General features: G+C 46.8%; 1 protein-coding gene across 1 annotated transcript; it reads right to left on the bottom strand.

Moving 5' to 3' along the window:
* Positions 1-3,725: 3,725 nt before the first annotated feature.
* Positions 3,726-4,199, bottom strand: LOC112885360 (PE-PGRS family protein PE_PGRS26-like). Its single transcript, XM_025950993.1, has one exon. It carries the CDS (start codon positions 4,197-4,199, stop codon positions 3,726-3,728), a length of 474 nt encoding a protein of 157 aa, XP_025806778.1.
* Positions 4,200-22,545: the final 18,346 nt, after the last annotated feature.

Genomic DNA, 22,545 nt, shown 5'->3' with positions numbered 1-22,545 from the left:
GGATGAAGCAATGAATGCCGATTCGTCTGATGATGACAAGGATGTGACTGAAGAATAGGTAAGCAGCAACTTCAGTCATCTTGTCGTAGATGAGGGATCTAGCGTGCCTTCGGATTGCAGCGAGAACGAAGTTGTCTAGGGTGCGAGGTACCACTTAATTGATGAGGTGAAGGAAGCTGTTAAGTGTTGGTCTCTCTCTTATGCGAGAGTTCAAAACAGTCGAGTGCAAATCTTGTAAGTACGATGTGGTATGTCTGAAGGAGGGCTGTCCGTGGCGGGTGCATGCCTATAAGGGCAAATGGAAAGATTATTGGGAATGCTCAATTGTCACTCAGCACACTTGTTATTTGCCGGACATCGCAATACATCGCAAATGAGATGTACGGGATGATAGTAGAGAACATGTCATTTGAACCAAAGTTTATTATCAGGCATATTCAGGAAAAGTACAAATATACCATCTCGTACAGCAAGGCGTGGAGTGCAAAACAGAAGGTGTTGGAGATGAGGTTTGGGACGTTCGGCTGCATATGATAATATTTCTCGATTGTTGGCCGTCCTTTGTCAGAGAAATCCTGAAAGCTATTATGATCTGAAAAGTCTAGACAGAGGAGAAGGTCCGCCCTTCATATTGCAGCGGGCCTTTTTCAGCTTGGGTCCATGCATTAACGCATTCCAACACTGCCGGCCTCTCCTGTGCATCAATGGGACCTTTCTCACAGGAAAGTATAGATTGCAAATGCTGACAGCTATTGGAGTGGATGGAAACAATCAATTGCTTTCTGTTACTTTTGCTTTTGTTGAAAGTGAGAACACAGACAGTTGGTACTGGTTCCTGGAACCGGTTAAGCTTGCAATCGTTCGGGATAGGGAAGATGTCTGCCTGATTCATGATCGTCACGCTAGCATACTAAGGGCAATACTAGATTTGCAGGAGGGGTGTGTGGAGACCGGAGAGCCGCCCAAGTGGCGTGATGTTCGCAGTAGGTGGTGCATGAGACATATCGGTGCAAACTTTTTCAGGCAATTCAAGAACAAGCACCTTATGGATATGTTCAAGAGGCTATGCAAGGAAACAAATCAATAAAAATTTAACAAGCAGTGGTAGAAACTTGATGAACTGACTGGGAAGAAAAGAAGCGAGGACGCAACAAAAACCAGAACTGCACAGGACGAAGCAGAAGCTTTTTGTCCTTTGCCAACAGATACTGCACGTATTCGCAGAAGGTCTGGGTCAGCGGTGAAAACCTTTTCTGAATGGATTGAGAATGAACCGAAGGAGAAGTGGGCGTTGCTTTACGATACCAATGGTGCAAGGTACGGCATAATGACCACCAACTTCGCCGAGATTTACAATTGGGTACTGCGAGGTGTTCGTAGGCTTCCACTGGTTGTAATTGTGGAATTCATCGTCCCTGGGTGTACCGATTACTTTAGAGATCGGTTCACTAGAAATCAGGCATATATGCAAGATCCTGACAGATATTTTGGGAAAATGATGATAGAATGTATGATTAAGAAGGCAGCTAGCGCCCAGCTACATCACGTACGGCAATGTGGTACATAGGAGCTCAAGTTTGAGATAGCTCCCAAAGACAGAGCACGACATGGCATGAGACGTCAAACTCCTGTAAAGGAGTGCATCCTCAAGTTTGATGGAACTTGTTGTTGCTCATGCATGAGGCCAAAGTTGCTGCACATACCTTGTTCTCATGTAATGGCTGCTTGTGCGGATATTCGACATCCTGTCGATATATATGTTTCCCATTACTTCAGAAAGGAGACAATTGCCAGCACCTGACAGTATGAGATCTATGGGTTCCGTATTGTTGGATCGTTCACTGAGACAGCGAATCCTGTGATATATATTCCAGACCCGAGAACAGCTCGGGTTAAGAGAGGGCGCCGTCAGACACGGCGTATTCGTAATAACATGGATGAGTCAGAGCTCCATCCGAGGATATAGCGCTGCAGTGTATGTAATCAGAGTGGACACACGTATAAATGTTGTCCAAACAATGATGCTGGGCCCAGTTCTGCTGAAGCTGGCCCTACAGGTGATGCTACAGATGGAAGACTTCCGGTTGCATCAAGGAGTGGGAGACGTCGACGATCGAGTGCTACTACGACATCAGGCATCGTTTAGTTGTAATTTTATTTGAACGTTGTTTGCTCATGTGTAATATTTGTCGCGTTGAGTTTGTATCAGACCTGGATGTGTATTTGTAATTTTAACAGACCATTATGTGTATTTGTAATATTTTTAACAGACCAAAAATAAACCAAAATAAAAAAACCATCAAAAACCATAACCATCAAAAACAAAAAATAAACCAAAATAAAAAAACCAAAAATTAACAAAAATAAAAAAACCAAAAGGAACCTCCTGTCCAACGGGCGGGCGGGATGCCTCAGGGACCTCTTCACGAATAAGAAAAATTTCTTATTCATGAAGAGGCCCTCGGGAGGGGCCTGCAAAAAGTTTTGGAACCTCCCGCCCGTTGGATGGGCGGGAGGTCCCCGGCCCCACGCCTCCCGCCCGATCAACGGGCGGGAGGAACCCATTTTCCCAAATCTTCCGATCCGGCACCCCTTTTTCGAATTTTATTTTTTTAGCCCTTTTTTTTTAAAAAAGTCTCGTAACGAGGGCCTGTCCTGCATTCGGATCTGGGCCTTGTCTGCTTGTTGTTGGGCTTGGCTGCGTGTAGCGGGCGGGGAAGGGGAGAGCAGGTTGCCCAATTCCTCGAGTTGAGGCCCACTGCAAAGCACGCCCGAAATTTCTATATATCTTCCGAAAGATAATTTTCTTCGCCATCTCCGACTTTGAGATACATGCTAAAAGTTTAAATTAATGACCTGGATACAAGCACGCACAACATCACATTGACAACTTGACGCTACCTGGCAGGTGCGGGGAACCAACGTCAAGTGTTGTCGCCTGGGAGAACGTGGGCAGAGCGGGCAAGTACAGGTGAGGTATAAGTTGTTGGCTCATGCACATTTGATCTCTTCTTCTTCCTCCCCTTGTCTTCTTCTTCCTCCCCACTTCTTCTTCATTCTTTTTTCCTAAAAAAAGAGAGGGGGCTTAGGTAGGTATCCATTGATCTTGAGGAGGTAGGAGGGCTTGAGCCCCGTAGGCCCCCTTAGATCTGCCCCTGGCCATCGTCCCTATGTTTGTTCGTTTTCATATTATGTTGTGTGATGTCAGTCTCTGTGGGAGAGTGCATGAGGCATGATGAGCGTCCGGCGACCAAGTTGTGGAGTTTAGTGTTGTTGTAACTGTTAGAGTTTCCCGTCGGAGACTTAAACTTCATGCTGTGGTTTAATGGACCACTAATCACCAACTACTTACTCTCGGTTCCGTCGTGCCTTTGCGGGTGGTGTAACTTGTAATCCATGTTTTATTATCAATAAAATGGTAGCATTGCTCATCTAGAATAACAATGCTACCATTTTATTCATCATGAAAAACGGATTACAAGTTACACTACCCGCAGAGGCATGACGGAACCGAGAGTAATTAGTAGTCCATAAAACCACAACATGAAGTTTAAGTCTCCGACGGGAAACTCTAATAGTTACACCAACACTAAACTCCACAACCTGGTCGCCAGACCCTCATCATGCCTCATGCACGCTCCCACAAAGACTGACATCACACAACATGACATGAACAAACATAGGGATAATGGCAAGGGGGATCAAGCCCCCCTACCTCCCCAAGATCAATGGATACCCCCAATCTCCCCTCCATTTTTGGGAAGAAAGAATGAAGAAGAAGGAGGGAGGAAGAAGAAGAGAAGGAAGATGAGCCCCCTCCTCATTTGTTGGCTAGATTCACCACTGATGATGGCAGCAGCGACGGCGTCGGAATTACCGACAACAGTTGAGAAGAACACCGAAGCTCCTAGAAAGTTGATGCCGGAGTAGACGCCGCCGCCACCGGGCCCGCCCCTACGAAACACCTTCTTCAAGTAATTGTCCTGGCCACCCACTTCCCCACCTTTCCTACCAGGCGCTCCATCGCCTCCATTACCGCCCCTCCCTCTAGGTGCACCAATGCCACCCTTGCCTCCCTTCCCTCCTTTCCCACTCTCCTCCTTACCAACGCCATCACACCCCCACCCACCCTGGCTGCCTCTATCCCCTTCATCACCTGGTGCGCCGGGGCCTCCCTTCGCAGCCTGCTTGGGCGGCATCTCGACCTGAGCTGATTGTGGTCGAAGAATGAGTGGAGAGTGGAGTTTCTCCAAAGGATGTGGTGAGTGATGAGCGTAGAAGTGGAGTGAAGGGGAGAAGACGGGGGTATAATTTATAGGCGAAGGGGGGGGGGAGTGAGGAAGAGGCTGACAAGTAGGCCCTTAAGAATGTCGACTTCACCTTCAATCTTACAGTCCTTGCTGCAATACTTGGTCAATCCTTCAGGTTGCCATTGATTGACAGGATGGCAGCACATGCCACCTGTGCACAGAAGATCGCCGCACGGCGCCGGTTGCACCGTCGGTTCAAAGATCCGGCGCCAATGCGTTCGCCAGATGCGCTCATTGGCCTCCCCAAGGCACAAGACACACCCGTCGTTGCGAAACTCACCTGTAGGCTGTGGAGGTTACTCATTGGCCACTCCGAGGTGGCAGCGAGGTGGCCTGCGATTTGAATGGCCACCTTGTACAGGGGCTCCGTCAGCAACGACTAGTGCCGCCTCGCCGCCATTAGTGCCAGTGTCGACGACGTCGCGGAACAAGGAGCATGAGACGAGGCCACACGAGGGCTCTTGCGCTGGCATGGATGGAGCTGCGGCGCGACGTGCAGTGATCGGAGAGGAGGTGGTGGATCTGAGGGGGCCAATCGGGGCTACAGTTGGATTTCTTGAAAAAACCTATCTTTTGGGGAGGGGAGAACTGCCGCTGTCCACGTCATCACTAGCAAGTTCAGGCAGCGCCGTGTCCCGAGGGGGATGGAAACACTGTGTACGTGCTGATGTCCGGTGTGCACCAGCCTTGTGCTCAAAGCACTGCAACCTTGTCCTCGCCCCGCACCCATGAGATTATTTGCTCAAAAAGAATGTGACTATGGAGTTAGTCCAAAATACGTTGAAATTTCTAATTTACATTGCCAATATTGGCTACATGGTCCACCATCCAATGCTGGACCTTATCAACCAAAATCAACACAAAAGAAATACCTAGTTGATGTGGTCGTTCCGCTCCATGTCGTCGGCGCGAGGAAGTTCCGGTGGCGCCGCGTCTTGGGGGGATGGCAACTGTGTCAGGAAGGTGCGCGGGAACAGGACCCGACCCCTCTTCACACCTGGTGCCGACAGGTGGGACCCGCATTTCAATCTCACAGAAGAAACCGCACGCGAGGAGAAGGCGCCTCCTGGGCAGCCCGTCGCGTCCCATGCGGTACGGCGTCATCAACGCATCGCGTCACTTGCTTGTGGGCCCCATATATCGGTGGCTTTTGGGTGGAAACAACTGCCGTGTCCCTACTTTCTTCCTTGAGAAGCCGAACCGCCGCGGTGCCTTTGCCTGCTTCCCCAAACCATCCCATCAAACACGAGGTTTTTCTTCATTCCCTCTCCCCTCGCCGGCCACATCGCCTTCTTCCCCTCTCATCGTGGCCCACATCCTTCTTGCCCACCGGCATTGCGACGACGGCGAGCCGCAAGCACAAGATCTCTTCTCGCAAAGTCCGGCGACCTCGAGACCATCGGTGAGGCGGCGCGGCCCAGCATCCACCGCGGGGAGCAGCCCGCCAGTCATCGAGGCGCTGCCTGTTATGGTCTTTGACGCGGGAGACAAGCTCAAAGTAGAAGATGTGCCACTAGCCTTTGAACCAGTCGCCGCCACGCACAGGAACCAAGGGGATGGAGCTGGAGCAAGGCCTGCTACCTCATCAACATAGCGAGTCATCGATGCACCGCCCGCCATGGTCTTCGACGCAGATGTCAACCTTGAAGTCGAAGATGCGCCACCCAGCTTTGATGCAGTCGCCGACACCCCCAGCAAGGACCAAGGGGATGGAACGGGAGCAAGGGCCACGCCTCATCAGCATCGCACAACAATGACTCGGTGAGCCAGAACCTTCCAGCATCTCCATAGTTTTTTTAGATTTTTAGTTCTGTGCTAATCTCACTGTCATGCGTGTAGTAATTAGTAGATAATGATTCACATTTGCTAGATTGAAATTTAACTTTCTGTTGCAGTAATATTCTAACTAAATATAGAAGGTTTAGTGCATGAAACATTCTAAATATTGCTTTGTAGTGGGTACATTTATGGTAGAAGCATATAATCTCATATTTTGGGTTTATGATCTTTTAATTTCATACCACATACTTAATCTTGATTCGGTGACACATGTTAAACTTTGTGATCGATCTCATGATAGGTGCGAGCAATCAGTCACCCATCAGGCCAGAGCTGCCACATTTACACCGAGGCAATGCCCACCGAGGGATGAGCCAGATGTGCAGCTCGACTGGCCAGACATGCCATCAAGCTCTCAAGCAATCGCCAGCCCTAAAGGGAAGAAGGTGAGTGCCTGAATATGCTACAGAACATATTCGGGTTTTTTGGTACCGGGTTCAAAATTTGAGATAAGTAATGATCATGTTATTAGTATGCGCACAAGACAATGTAATGAAATGGAGTAAAATATGCTATATATGTAACTATCATGGATGTTCTATATATTGTGACCCTGTTTTGCTTGTATTGAAGGCTGCAGGAGAGAAGTATGACATCGTTTTCCCAAGGATGGCATGTACGATGATTATCAGTGTTTATAACGATGACCACGAAGATGTTCCTACCCTGTCCGGTAAACAGGTGATGTTCCTACCCTTTAAGTACTGCAATTGGCATGAATGCATCTTTTCCACACGCTAATTGACCCCCTTCTAAAATATCAGATTCAAAAGATGGCGGAGGAGCTTCGCGTTGCTGTCAAGCGGAAGCTCATCAAGGGCGAGTACTACACTCGGGACAGCGACAGTGACAACGATTGAGTTGGCTGGCGTTAAGAAGAATTATTTGTCCACCAATCTTTTAGCTTTTATCTTTGGCTTTTGTGTAATGGACAAGCATAATAATGGGAAGTTGGCAATACTATGGTACTACCTTAAGAACAAGTATGTGTATATATGCTACCTTATATATGCTGGTGTCACTTTGCTGATCAGTTTATGGTGTGATCATTTTGGTACCTTATGGCAGACCACATAGTTGTGGAAAATTGAGTAAGTTTGGACTTTTTTTAGGGTAACATAAGATGTTCATTAATCATATATATATATATATATATATATATATATATATATATATATATATATATATATATATATATATATATATATATACGGTAATACTATTATACACCCAACAGTCAAATTACTGATCGAACCGGCAAACTGACCAGAAATTACTGAACCAAGTTGCCGAATTATTGAATCGTGTTCAGTAAAATGGTGTTCAGTAATCATACGCAGTAGTTATTATTGAAAGATTATTCAGTAATTAGTTGAGTGTAGCTACACGTAAGGTGTAGAATAGCATGTGGGTATATATATATACATACATTGGCCATAAGGTCCTTGGACCTCATGAAGCAAAAGCAACAGAAAAGCAATACATATACTACACTACTTCACTACAAATTTACTCTAAAATTCATCAAGCAAAAGCAACAGAAAAGCAAAAGTTACGCTACTAATTCACTCTAAAATTTTCTCCATGAACAGCTTGATTTCGCCATGAATCCAGCAGTCCTCGCTACAAAACAGTCTGCATGTCTCTCATTCTAGACGAACGAAGGCACCACAATTCTCACCTGCGCATGGAAGATCAGCGCGCGTCGGTGCCAGCGCCACACGCTTCAGAGGCCTGCGCCACCTCCCTCTCCAGATCACATTTGCGGCCCTCCCTCAACATTCTGCTGCTGCCGCCACTTATTCTTCCATGGCCACGGCCTGTCTCATGTACTGCCTAGCAGTATCGTCGATGCCGGCACCACCATTGGCCATGTATAGGAGGACAGCGGCCACATAGGCCGCCACTTTGTGGCCACCCGCGGCGACGCGCGCAAGATTCTCGTCGAGGACTGGCAGGGTTGTGATCACAGGTCCACGTGATGAGGACAGGACACCCATGCATATGACCATAATTGGTGCATCACATGGAAAAGGAGTCCAGCAAGGGTGTCCAAGTAAAGAAGGAGGCCCAAGGCTAATTCAGTTCGAGTCGCAAAGGTGGAGGCCCAAAACAAGTCAAGATCGAGTCCACCTTGGAGTCCAGTAGCAGCACACAACAAAAATGATGCCATAGAGTCCATTTTGGGCGTTCTTTATATGGATGGAAAAATAATTTCGTAGAGCTTCCAATGGCAAAAGTTCCACATCAAAATTCCATATGAGTCAATGGGAATTGTCAAAACAAGTTGACACCCAGAATCTATCACGGTGCTATGCCGTCGTCTTTTGGGCTGTTGGCCCGTGTATCGTGTTGAAACCCAAAAGGGGCATGACCAGGGTTGTCTAGGTTGACCCTAGGAGCATATATTCAGTAGCCGCCGCTAGATTAGGGTTTGGATTCTGTTTAGTTCTAGTTTTTTATTGAGAAACAAACATCTTTCATTGTAACTGTGATGTCGAGTCCTTTTGGTGTGAATCAGGGCCCCCATTCTTGTTCCACACCACTGTGGCGATTAGTCCTTTTGTGTTCAAAGCTTGAACCCCATATTCATCTTTGCACCATACACATCTGCAATTTTAGATTGCGTGTTTATCCTTTCTTGATTGTGTTTTTTGATTCGCTTGCAGGGAAAAGCCTTCTTGACGAGGTCAATCGAGTTGTGCTTGGTTGATAACCAATGGAGCAGCAGTGTAAGGGTTGCAGGGGTTCGAATCATGTCTGATTAGAAGTCTGGATTGCCAACGTCGAGTTCTCCACCAATCGAATCTATCAAACCTATCGGAAGATCGGCCAGTGCTACATCAAGTGGTATTAGGATTCAGGTTAACCGTGAGGTATATTATCGTGTGCCCTTTAGATTCATCTCACTTCCACTATCCACAAAACGCCCAACAAAAAAATAATTCTGTTGTCTTATAACCCCTTTGTGCCCCACAATTTTTTCAATTCAGTTTGCTTTTCTGAATTTTAGTCCCCTGCTGTGTCGGTGTATTCATTGTGTCTTGGTCTTGTTCATGGTATTTAGTGTCAACTCTTGTTTCTGGTTTGCTGGTGCATGTGTTTGTTGCATAGAGCATAGGTTATAAAGTGAGAGAGAAAAGAATTTTTTTCCACCACCAAATTTGATTGCTGCATTTATTGGAGGGAAAGAAAGTCTGAATCATATATATATTTGGTTTCCTTTGTTTACCCATAGAAAGATATATTTTGTGTCCTGCAGCAGTGCTGAAAAAACATAAAAAAAGGCAAATAGGTGCTAAGAAAAACAAAAAGAAAAAGCCGCACCAAAAAAAGGAAAGAAAGAAAAGGCAAAGAAGAGAAAAAGATTCAGAAGCACTTGCATCCTTTGTATCCCTGTGCAGAGTTGTATCGTTGATTGCTTGACCTAGGTCCAGGACGAGTTTAGGCTGGCGACATAGACTAGCTTGGAACTACTTTTCAATCTTGCAATTCTGAATAGAATAATTGCTATTCCTTGCTATCATATTGTGCCTACCCAAAGCTCTACATATACTTCTGATCCATACAGGTTCACCTTACAACTGTTACAATCAAGCTTATAACAGATTGTGTCGCCCTGTTGGCTTTGGTAAGAACACTTGCAAGATGGTGGTAAGCCGCTTGTGATATTGCAGTCCACTTATCCACCTCCCAATCCTAGTAGTTGCTAGTTGGTAGGGATAATACCTTTTGTGTTGTCTTTTGTTGTCTTCTAACAATGACATGTTGTTCATATTCACCAACTTATGATGGCATAGGTGCTGATAAGTACACTGAGTGGGAAATAGCAATAGATAAAATATTTGCTAATCATTCTATGTGTGCAAGGAGGAAGGTTCAGAATGCAACTAGTGTATTGCGAAATTCTGCTTCAACTTGGTTGGAGACCGTAAGTCCATCAGATAAACCTCAAACTTGGAATGATATGAAAATTCTTATGAGAAAAACTTTTATTAATCCACCTCCTGTATTGAATTCTAATGATGAGGTGCATCATGAAGATAATCAATCCATTGTTATTCCTCTTGCTATGGCTAACCTTTTGTAGAATATTGTACAAAAGCCAGAGCATGACATGAAAGAAAATGAAGTGCTCACAACCTCATATCAAAATTCAGAATCATCTTTTCATACTGCACCTGTTACTCCTACTGAAAATGAGAGCAAAGGTAATGCCCATGGTGCTACACTCACGGATGGTGAGACTTCTCTTGATGTGCTGAATTATTCCACCAATCATGCTTTTATAGAGCAACTATTAGTGGAACTACTCTTGATCTCTCTTTTTCACAAGATAACTTTCTCGATGTTCCTTGTGATAAAGATGATTTGTGTGATAATACTTCTGCTATACATGTTTTAAAACCACACACTTGCACTGAAATTAAACATGTTATTCATATTGCTAGCGCAAATGATGAGCTCAAATTGTTGTCTTCTTTAAGTACTTTGGGTTACATTGAATTTGATATTTTCTATAATCTAAATTGTTTGGAAGATAGATTTGTTCAATATGCTGATTTGCCATGGTTTTCTAGACACACATATCATGCTATTGGCAAATATAACAACAAAGAACATTATATGATACATGGAGTCTACATTTGTGGAAATCTGAAGTCTCATTTTGTTGTGCAAAATTGTGATCGACTAGAGGGCTGCCATACCGCTAAAATTGTCATCCAATGTTCCTCTAGTTTTGTTTTAAAGAAATCTATTCCTGCATTGTCTTTTGTTAGTACTAATCTTTTGCAGGATAGTATTGGCAACCATCGTGTGCATTCCGATCCAAGAGCCTACGTGCTTGCTGAAATATTTGTGTGAGATGACACACTAGCAACTTGGAAACATGGTCAGATTCCTCCTCACAATTATTTCCGTTCCCTTTATTTTTGCAACCCCATTCTCCTTTGCGTTGTGCAGGATCAGTTTAGCACATACTTGACGCCGAGGATGACTTTTCATCAAGAAGGGGAGGATGATGAGGATATGACACCCATGCATATGACCATAATTGGCGCATCACATGGAAAAGGAGTTTAGCAAGGGTGTCCAAGTAAAGAAGGAGGCCCAAGGCTAATTTAGTTTGAGTCGCAAAGGTGGAGGCCCAAAACAAGTCAAGATCGAGTCCACCTCGGAGTCCAAGAGCAGCACGCAACAAAAATGACGCCTAGGTCGCGTATAGAGTCCATTTTGGATGTTCTTTATATGGATGGAAAAATAATTTCATAGAACTTCTAATGGCACCAGTCCCACATCAAAATTCCATCTGAGTCAATGGGAATTGTCAAAATAAGTGAATGTCCAGAATCTGTCAGGGTGCTATACCGTCGTCTTTTGGGCTATTGGCCCGTGTATCGTGTTGAAGCCCAAAAGGGGTATGACCAGGGGGGGTCTAGATCGAACCTTGGAGCATATATTCAGTAGCCGCTGCTAGATTAAGGTTTGGGTTTTATTTAGTTCTAGTTTTCCATCGATAAACAGACATCTTTGATTGTAACTCTAACGTCGAGTCCTTTTGCTGTGAATTAGGGCCCCATTCTTGTTCTAGACCATTGTGGCGATTAGTCAGTTTGTGTTCGGAGATTGAACCCCATATTCATCTTTGTGTCATGCACATCTGCAATTTTAGATTGCGTGTTTATCCTTCCTTGATTGTTTTCTTTGATTCGCTTGCAGGAAAGAGCCTTCTTGGCAAGGTCAATCGAGTTGTGCTTGGTTGATAACCAACAAAGCAGCAGTGTAACGGTTTTAAGGGTTAGAATCATGTCTGATTAGAAACCCGGATCGCCAACATCGAGTTCTCCACCAATTGAGTCTATCATACCAATTGAACGATTGGGCTAGTGCTACATCACCATGGAAGACGACATGCATCCCGGTGATGAAGCAGACCTCCTGATTGCCGACTTGGGCCAGGCGAGGAAGGAGGGTGTGGTAGCCATTGGGGTCATCCCACACCATGTCATCGGCCAACCGCTCTACTGAGATGCGTTGGCCGACATTGGGGTCGCGGCACATGCGGTGCATGAAGCGGCAGGTTGCCCCAACCACGCAGAGTTCATCCATTGGCCGCACCGAGGTCGTAGCGAGGTGGGCCGTGATCTGAATGGCGACCTTGATATGGAGATCCACCAGCGACAATGGGTGCCGCCTCGCCGCCATGAGTGCCGGCGTTGACACAATCGAGGAACGAGGAGCGAGAGATGAGGCCACCCAAGCGCTCGTGCGCCAGCGGGATGGAGCTGCGGCGCGTGGATGCCGCTGAGCCGGAGCACTAGATAGGCATAGCGGCGTGACATCCGATGATTGAAGAGGAGGCGGTGGATCACTGTAGCTTGAGTGGGGCTATAGTACATTTGGGGATTTGTTGAAAAAAACCCTCTTTTGGGGAAGGGCGAGCTGAGGACGACGAGAGCAAGAGTTTGATCTTGAAATCCCCTCTTCGCAATGGCGTGGGAATGGCGACGACGTGAAGGAGATCTCTTGAAGGCCCCTCTTAGGAACTGCCGCCGACAACCGTGTCATTGCTAGGATGTTCAGGCGGCACCACGTCTTGGGGGGGGTGGCAACCATCTCGGGAAGGTGCATGGGTACAGGAACCGTCACGGCGCCGGGAGGATTCACAAAAATGCCACTCCTTAAATACGTTAAGTTTCTATTTTTAAGGGTAACATAAGATCTTCATTAATAATCTTCATTGGGTACTAGGACCTCATAAAGCAAAAGAACCAGAAAAAGCAAAAGTTACACTACTAATTCACTCTAAAATTCTCTCAAAGAACAACTCGATTTCACTGCGAATTCATCAATCCTCGCTGCAAAATAGTCTGCATAGATGTTCGGCCATTTTAGACTAAATCCACAATTCCCACCAGCGCACGGAAGATCGGCGCACGGCGATGTTGGTGCCACTTGGTTCAAGGGCAAGCGCCACCTCAAATCCTAGATCATTTCTGCGATCCTCTGGCTGCACAGCAAACACCCCTCGTTGGTAAGCATTGGGCCGCCGCCGCCGCCGCTCGCCTGCGCCACAGCCGATTCTGCCACGCCTGTCTTATGTACTATCTAGCAGTGTCGTTGATGCTGGTGCCACCATTGGCCAAATAGAGGAGCAGGGCGGCCACATAGGTCGCCACTTTGTGGCCGCCCATGGCAGCGCGTTCGAGATTCTCGTCGTGGACTGGTAGGGGTCTGATCACGGGTCCACGGAAGATGACTTCAAACCCAGTGATGAACTAGGCCTTCGAATTGCAAACTAAGGTCACGTGAGCAAGGAGGGTGTTGTAGCCATCGGGGTTGTGCCATGCCATGTCGTCGGTGAACCACTCTAGTGCGACGCGCCAGCCAACTTTGGGTTCGCTGCACACGCGGCGCATGAAGTGGCAGGTCGCCCGTATGCTATGGAGGTCGTCCATTAGTCGCTCCGAGGTTGCAGGGAGGTGCCCTGCAATCCAAATGGCCACCTCATATGGGAGATCCGCCAGCGACAACTGGTCGCCTCGCCACCATGATTGCCTGTGTCGACGACGTCGCAGAATCGAACGAGGATGATGAGAGCACAAGATCTTCAAATCCCCTCTACGAACTCATGTGGGAACTGGCGACGATATCGAGCAAGGAGTAGTTCTTGAAGACCCCTCTTGGTCACCAGGAAGTTTAGGCGGCGCCTCGTCTAGGGGATGGCAACTGTCTCTCAATCATGATGGTACGCAGGAACAGGAACCGTCGTGCGGGGAAAACCAACATTTATTTATGAAAGAGAATGCGAATATGGAGCTAGGCGAAAACACTTGACTAGCATAGTGCAAGATAGCAACTGCCAAACTGGCCTTGGCCCATGTTCGAACTAGTGCAGTAGCAAAAATTCTATTCCCTTTTTGGGCTTGTTCGGCACACCTATTTTCACAGCGGGCCTTTTTCTCTTGTTGGGCCAAATCGGGTGGATCCTGTTGGCTCACTCAAACCTGGGCCGGCTCCACAACATTTTCATTTTGGGCCTCACTTTGAAATAGGCCTAGGCCTTATTATCTGCGGGCACCACCATGACACGTGGCCACGATGCTCCGGGCTAGCAACACGTGGCTGCATGACTACCTGCCGTACCACTGCACGGGACCCGCATTAACACGTGTTAGCCACGACGTCCTGCTGGCCCGCACTCGTGCACATAGACGACTGGGTCCCACTTCACTAGTGGACCCCGCATTGACATATTTGACCCATAACCCTAACACGTGAACCTTCGAGTCCCTATCAGCACACGTGGCTGCCAGGTAGACATCCTGGAGCAGTCAACCAGGACTTACAGTTACACGTGTTAGCCACGTATTCCTGTTGGCCCCGCACAAGTACACGCGGATGGCCGGGTCCCACCTCTCTAGTGGACCCCGCGTTGACATATTCGACCCACAACCCTGACACATGGACCTTCGGATCCCAGTCAGCACACGTGGCTGCCAGGTAGACATATTGGACCAGTCAAACAGACCTAGCTACAGTTACACGTGTTAGCCACGTCGGCCTGCTGGGCCCGTACACGTACACGTGGATGCATGGGTCACACCTCTCTAGTGGACCCATGTTGACATAGTTGACCCGCAAGCCTGGCACATGGACCGGCGGGTCCACCGGCGGGTCCAACTCGCTACATGTGGCAGCCACGTAGACACGGTGGACCCTCTATCATCACATGTGGCCTATGGGTCCCAACGCTATATGTGGCTCACCGGTTCTACGACGACTCGCAGTCATCACAGATACAAGAAGTTGATGACGCACCATTTTGGTGATGATATGAGATGTTGTTCCATGACACGCGTTTTACTTTCATCATAGTTCCATAGGGGCTGGAGGCAGCTGCTGAAGAACAATGATGAAAGTGGGATTTTCATCACAGATGTGGTCTGTTCAATGACGAAGTTTGAAATGTCACGAGGAAAAATGTCATGGAAGCTACTATTTCTACTAGTGCTTGGACACACCTATAAATATGAGGGGAGGGGGGTAGAATTAGAACACACCTCAAGTAGCTCATTCTATCATTCCTCTCTTGCTTAGTCCATAGGCTAGTGGAGTTTAGGCAGAAGTAGCTCTTCTTCGGGTTCCCGAGGTTACCTAGGAATGTTCGGTATGGGTTTTGCTCTTCCTCTCCTTTGTAATTCTCATATATCTTTAATAGAGTTATCTTCTAGATGTATATACTTGCATAGTTTATCTTCTGCGATATCAGACATGTATGCTATGATTAGTTTGTATTCATACCTTATACCTTGCATGATTAGAAGAGTAAATCTAGTGCCACGGCATCGGTTCTAGTATTCTTATGTTTGTTCTAGTATGATGTCTGTCCAACCGGAGGGTGGGGGCTCCACACGGGATATTAGAGTATCGCTCATTAACGTAGATATGGTATCTTGGTTAATCAGTGTTGCCGGATGCGGTCCTATCTCATGGTTTGATGAGGTAGGTGGCAGGTGGTGACAGCCCTATCCGTATAGCGTAAATCTCCCCATTTGGGTAGTGGCTGTAGGAGGTCCATAAAGTAGCCGAGTTGGCTGGAGGCTCCTCTGCAAGTCATGTGCGGTTCTCTCGGTAGTGTGTTGGCACTTCTTAAGCCTAACAGATTAATCCGCAAGTGTATGAATACTGATGTAGCTATCGATTTCCACAGGGAACATGAAGTGTACTAATCCTAACTAATTCTTCTGAGGGTAAGGTTGACGATGAAGGAAGAGACCAAAGGATAGAGGGTAGAGAGAGTACTTACTGGATAACTAAGTTTGACTAAGCAATTGAGGAGATCAGGAATCATGTGCACTATCTACTTCGGGTGCCCGAACGAGACAAGCTCCAAAAAGGGATGAGGAGGGGAGCTTGTGCGGTCTACTCCTAAGTCCTACAGCACCAACCGCTCTCACGTGGTGGAATACGTAGGCTGGACAGGGCTGTCACCACTTGACGGCTACCACAACTATCGGTGGGGTTGGGTGCAAACCAAGGTAATCTAAAGTCTAGACACCACGCCTACACCAGTCGGTTACTACTTCACTCCATGTTAGAGCAAAGCACCCAAAGTTAGTAAGACAAAATTACTAAATAATGAACGAGGAAGCCGTAGACAATGAAAGTAATTACTAATGCTCAATTAACTAGAAAGACCAGAGTTACCAGACAAGACCCGGATGTTACTCGAAATTGAGCTGCATCTGTCGAGGTACAAGGTGGAAGATGTGACGACACTCCTACGCCTCCCCAGCACTCTCACCTTGCCTCTCTCCCTATTTTCTATTTCTATTCTTGCTAGCCTTCGCCTTGGAGCTTCTCTTCACTTGTGTCTTTATCTCTTGCGCCAACACATCTATTTATAGTGCTTAGGAAGCTTGGGGGTACTTGTAGGAGAAAGCTGGAGGCGGTTGGCTGTGGGCTTGGTTCGGCCGAACACCAAGGGTTCGACCGAACCCTTGGATCCACCGACATGAGTGTTGCATGGTGGGGATTGCCTCCTGAGGTTGGTAACTTTCTATCCGAGGCGGTTGAGCCTATGCAGGGGCTAAGTTGGGTTCGACCGAACTCCACCCAGGGCCTCTACACCCTCTGTTCCACCAACATCTCCCTTAGACGGTTTGTGATGTAATCCTCAGGTAGGTGGCTAGTGAACTCGGTCATTTTAGTCACTTAGTAGGGCCATGGATCCAAGGCTTGTTCCTAGGAGCTCTCGGATCAAACTGATATCAAACCAACGCATAGGATATGTTCCAAGTGTGTTTCCTTGCATGTGGCCAAAGATAGGCTGAAACGGACTCGGTCATGGTTCGGCCGAACTGGCACTTCGGCCGATTCGGCCCAAATTTGTCTGACTCGGTCCTGCATTCATGTAAACACCAAAACTTGTGGAACATGTGAGATTAAGCCCTATATCTATGGTGTTTCCATTCAAATAATCATTTCACTACTTGTGGAGGTTGGAAAGTCTGGTTTAACGACCGCCAACATAGTGCCTGGGAGTCTAGAGCTGAGAATAATCATGTGTATGTGTATGATTGTACAGTATAAGTTGTATATCTAAATAGAAGTACATAAGTTCCGAGTAGCTTTCTTCTTCCTTTCTCCCTGCCTAGGTCTTTCTTGCGTTTCAGCTTGAGTACCTTATCTGTCATACTACCCCACTATCCATATATTACCTAACCCCTATTTATGCAATTGAATATCCAATTAAGATTTGGTCATCAACTTACCTATTCTGTAACCACCGCCTTCCCTGTGGAAATATAAATATGACACCCGAGATTACTTATGGGTAAAATGCTACAACGGTGTTCTGTGCGCTTGCGGATTTATCTGTGATGTAAGAAACGCCAACATTGGACTGAAGTTAAGTTGGTTTAGCAAGTCATGTGGGCCCTCAATCCTTAGCTTGTTTATCGCAGGATGTGATCTTCTATGCATTTCTCTCATTTTGTGGTGTTTTTCCTTGGTATTTATTCATGGGTGCCTGCATATCCATGGAAATAGTTAGAGTTAAATTCCTATCTCTAGATTTGGTGGTTATTTAGCACCGAATGATGCAAAGGTTTACGGTCTCATTTCATACTTAAGGACCGTCAACAACACCCCCACATTTAGCTCTTTGCTCGTCCTCGAGTAAAGGTTAAGAACTAAGGCGGAACATCTCCTCAACTGATATGACGCCTGCATATAAGATTATACCAAGCCTTATCTTTTCTTACGAACTTTTAAAATATCTACCATGTCATCATGTCATCTTGGGTAGTTGAGAAACAGAATGAATTAGAGTCAAGTTTTCCTTACTTCTACTGCTCAGATAACTTCCATCTTATCTCGGCAACATCGTTGATGAACAATATACTGACGTGTACCACAGCGACACGTCAGACTCCATCTCTACCTCCGCCACCCACGGTGCCATCGCAGCAGCCTGGGTTTGTGATTCCAGATAAAAACTGCTTCGACGTGGGATCCTAGAGCGTCGCCGTGCCCCAACACCTTCCGTGCAGTTCTCGAGGTGTATCTCTTGTACCACTACGACGGCGAGTTCTGGTACACGAACACCCCCAAGGACCAAGGCCCGTTCTCCGTTTTGATTGACGACGAGATCGTCGCTGCCATGTGGCCGTTCCCGGTCGTCTACCGGCGGCATCAACCTCTCTTCTGGGTGGTCCATCACCGGCATCAGCTTGTTCAACCTCCCGTCCTACAACTTCGAGGTCATGGCTTTATTGGGCAAGCTGTTGGATGTCGAGCAGCACGAGTTCGCGTTCCAGGTGACTAATGCCTGGTGCACGACGACAACGGCGAGCATCATCAGCTACGACGCGCCGTCCCTGGACACGACCATCGCAACCCAGCCTGAGCAGCCCGGCAATGAGTTCTACTACAGGACGGCATTCCGGCACGTCTCCGCCTCCGGGTGGGCGCAGACAGCGTCCTACGGCAAGATCACGGCGACGTGGACGCAGAGGCTGGGCTACGAGAACACGAATAGGATCAGGATAGCAGCCTGCAGGCAGTGAACCAGACCAAACAGCAGTTTCACCTTAGCGAAGAACATCTGGGTTTGTCACGGAATAAATAAAAAACTGCAACATTAGGTTTTTTCTCAGAATGAATAAAAAATTGTAAACAAAAAATTGTCTTTTTTGTTTCCCATGTCTATTGTCCCTTTTATTTTTTTGAATGAGTGTCTCATTTTGATATTTTTTATTTTCGCATTTTAAAAAGTCATGTTTACGTGCCTATGGACCGTTATTTGCTGCGCTATCAAACGTTTCTACATGCTATTCACGATTCAAAGCATGTCTAACTATGTACCGTAGTTCGATCGCTCGGCCGACACCAACTAACACCAACAGTAGCATATAGCCATATACTATGTACCTGCTGTAGAGAAAATGTAGTATCCCTGAGCCATCACTGTAGTTGTCGCTCTCATATTCCTGGCCGACGGCTCCTTAGGAGGATGACGCCTCTCCTGTGAAGCAGACGCTGGATGAAGAAGCGTGGAAGATGGATGAGCGGACGGAGGAGGTGGCATCACGGCACGCTTGCGTATGGCACCGGAGGAGGCACCCGCCGTCAGTGGCGGATCCAGAAATGATGCAAAGGGGCGCTAAATGCTAAGTAGTGTTTAGGCTAAATTTTCATTAGCATACCGCTCAATCAACAAAAAAATATTTTCACATAGATAAATACCAAATAAAGAAGATTCAACTAGTTCTAGCCACCATTTGCATTTTAAATTGGGATTGGTTCAGTTTGTTTACCTTGCTTAGTGTACGCACAAAACCAGCCAACCAGAACATAATTTATTGCTCTTGCAAGCTGCAGTCTGTTTAGCCGGTTGGGCTGGCCGGCCGAATTACCGAACGGAACGGAGTCGAGGAGATAAAACATGGCTCGATGCTGAGGAAAATTGTGCTAACTAGAATGGAGCTGGACCCTTTTTTTCCCTGGGCTGAACAACTAATACGTGGTGCTACTTGGGCTGGACCCGGGCTGCAGCCCCCAGCCCGGGTCCTGGATCCGCCCCTGCCCGCCATCGTGGTCGCCGCGCCGCCGTCGCTTGACCTAGCGCGAAAAGCTACGACCCCGCCACGCACGGTTTCAGGAGATATGCCGTGATTATTGGATCTAATCCAAGAGTCTACGTGAAGGTACAGAGACAGCGAATCATGCGCTTGGGTCCACCTGCACAGGTCCTTCATTTCACTCCCATCTACGTTTATTTCGTCTCCACCGCTAACCTCAGATGACATAAACTCCGGCAGCCAGGACGCTAATCTCGGATCCTGATTGCCAATTTGATTTCCGATCGCCAAAATGGATTCCTGATTGGTGCAAAAATCTATTTTGATCGATGCTGCATGGTGTGCCTGGAGCAGATGAGCGAATTTTCGATTTTGTTCGGAAACTGTTGCCGGCGGAAGTGAGTAGGAGGCGCCATTATCTCGATCGTCATGGCTAACATGATTTTCAAATTAAGTAATTATAATATGCCAAAAAGATCAATGTCAAATTATCAGCATGAAGAGAAGTCGTTGATCAGAGTTTAATTAACCAAGTCCAAGACCATTCAGCGAGCATGCATCCATGCAGAACTGATCACCAAGCGCTTTGAGTAACTCACCGTGCAAATGAGAGTCGAGTGGTTTGTTGGGGACCAACTCGTACACCAGCAGCCTCTCGTCGAAGATACGGTACCCAACGAGCGAGACAAAGGTTCCGGTGGTGTACGCGGCTGATGATCTCGACCTCCACCCGGAACTCGCGGTCACCCTGCCGGCTCTCCGTCTTGAGCTTCTAGATCGCCACCTCGGCGCCGTCCAGCGTCCCCCTCTAGATGCACCTGAAGCTGCCCTGCCCGATGATGTTGCCAGGGTGAACCCGGACGTCCGTTGCGGTGGCGAGCTCCTCGTACGAGCAGCTCGGTGACGACGTCGACGGAATGGTGGCTGTCGGTTCCAACGTCCGAGAACGCGCCGCTGGTCTTGCGAGGAGCGGGGGCTGCACAGAATTGTTGATTTGTTCCGGTTTGGAAATTCTTGTTGTCCCCACGATTTTAGTTGGAATGATTGCTCGTAGTCTAAGAGGGGGGCCGGTAAATTAGGCAAATCTAAAATCTTAACCTATAACTATAATTCAAACTAGTTAGCACAAAAACATATAACTTAGATGTGTAATTAGGGCTCAATAATCCTAGTGTGAAAATTTCATCCTAAAGAGTTTTGCAACCTATAGCCAATTCTAGCAAGATGCTACACTAAGAATGTAAAAGCACGCAAGATTGCAATAAGAAATGTGAAAACTTAAAAGAAAACAATAAAAGAAAACAACAAGGGGAAGCGAACTCTCGACATGAAGATTTATCCCATGGTATCGATAGGCACAAAGCCACCCTTAGTCACGTTGTTGAAGCACTCTCTAAGAGTATTGCTTTCCGATCACCAAATCTCTTCCGGGACTCTTCTTGACTTGCCACCAAGGCTTAGCCGCCAAGACTCTCATCAAGTCTCCGGTCACCTCGATGCCATCTCCACTAACGAGCTTCTCCATGAAGGAAGGGGGTCTCCATATCCCCCGCACAAAACCCTCGTCGCCGCTCCACAACAAGCCGGAGCGTCGATGACTTGCCAGCGAGGCACCAAGACTCTAAGGGGCCAACACACCAAGATACAACTCGTGGTTCACTCAAGAACCAACACACAAGATAGCAACGCCTTACTCTCTCACTCTCTCTAGAGCTAATCCTACCACTAACACTCTCAAAACTTGTGCTAAATCTAAACATACGATCAATACTTGTTCAAAGTGTGGTACCTTCTCACAAACTCCAACCACATCAAATGACCCGGGGTGAGGTCTTATATAGGCTAGAGATCCACTCCTAGCCATTACTTGATTTTCTGCCGGAAAGCTTAAACGGTTAAACCGGTCATAAGCGTCGGTTTAACCGGTCACTCTGAATCTGCATACTAGCCATTGAATGTCTTTCTGCCATGCCTGAGCTTGCTGCATCATTGCACCGACGCACCGTCGGTTCAACCGGTGTTGGAGGCTTTGCTTGGAAATCCTTCTGGAATCAAAACATGCGTACTGAGTAACCACAGCACGCTTGCACCGATGCCTTCTTTTGCACCGTCGGTTTAACCGGTACCTCTATCATTTCTTCACTTGATTGGCATGTCATCTTCTATTGCACCGACGCCTCTATTCTTATAGTGTCGGTTCAACCGGTGCTACTGTGGTTTCTCCACTTGATCGCCATATCAACTCACCAAAGCATCAACCTGTTATAAGATCATGCTGTTGCTGCGATCATTTCGATACCCCAAACATATTCCTACAACTTGGATACCTTGACAGCGATTTAGACCATCTTGTATATGTATTGGACTCCATTCATGGGACCTAGAAATCCTACAAACTCGAGCTCACAAACTCGTTAGTCCCATTGACTATATTGTCACACAATCTCCAAAATCACAATCATGGTCTAATAGAACCATGTTCCTTACATGTTTCCCAACCGAGACCACCAATTCGGAAGTAAACGCTAGTCCCGGATCAAATAACGGGTACAAATGGGGACCTTTAGTCCCGGTTAGTAATAGGCAATTTTTTTGAGTTTCCCTATTTTCCTTTTCTATTTATTTCTTTTTTATTTCGATTATATTATTGTATTGGTATTCAAGCTGAGTATGAACTCCACTGACATATATATAGAAATTCATTTATATATTATTTATCCTTAATATTTTCCATATTTATATGAATTCACATATACATATACATATACATGTACATATACATATAGATATACATGCAGGCCATATCA

This window comes from Panicum hallii, chromosome 3, assembly GCF_002211085.1.
Source record: "Panicum hallii strain FIL2 chromosome 3, PHallii_v3.1, whole genome shotgun sequence".
Lineage (NCBI taxonomy): Eukaryota > Viridiplantae > Streptophyta > Magnoliopsida > Poales > Poaceae > Panicum > Panicum hallii.
This window is presented reverse-complemented; position numbering and strand designations above follow the sequence as displayed.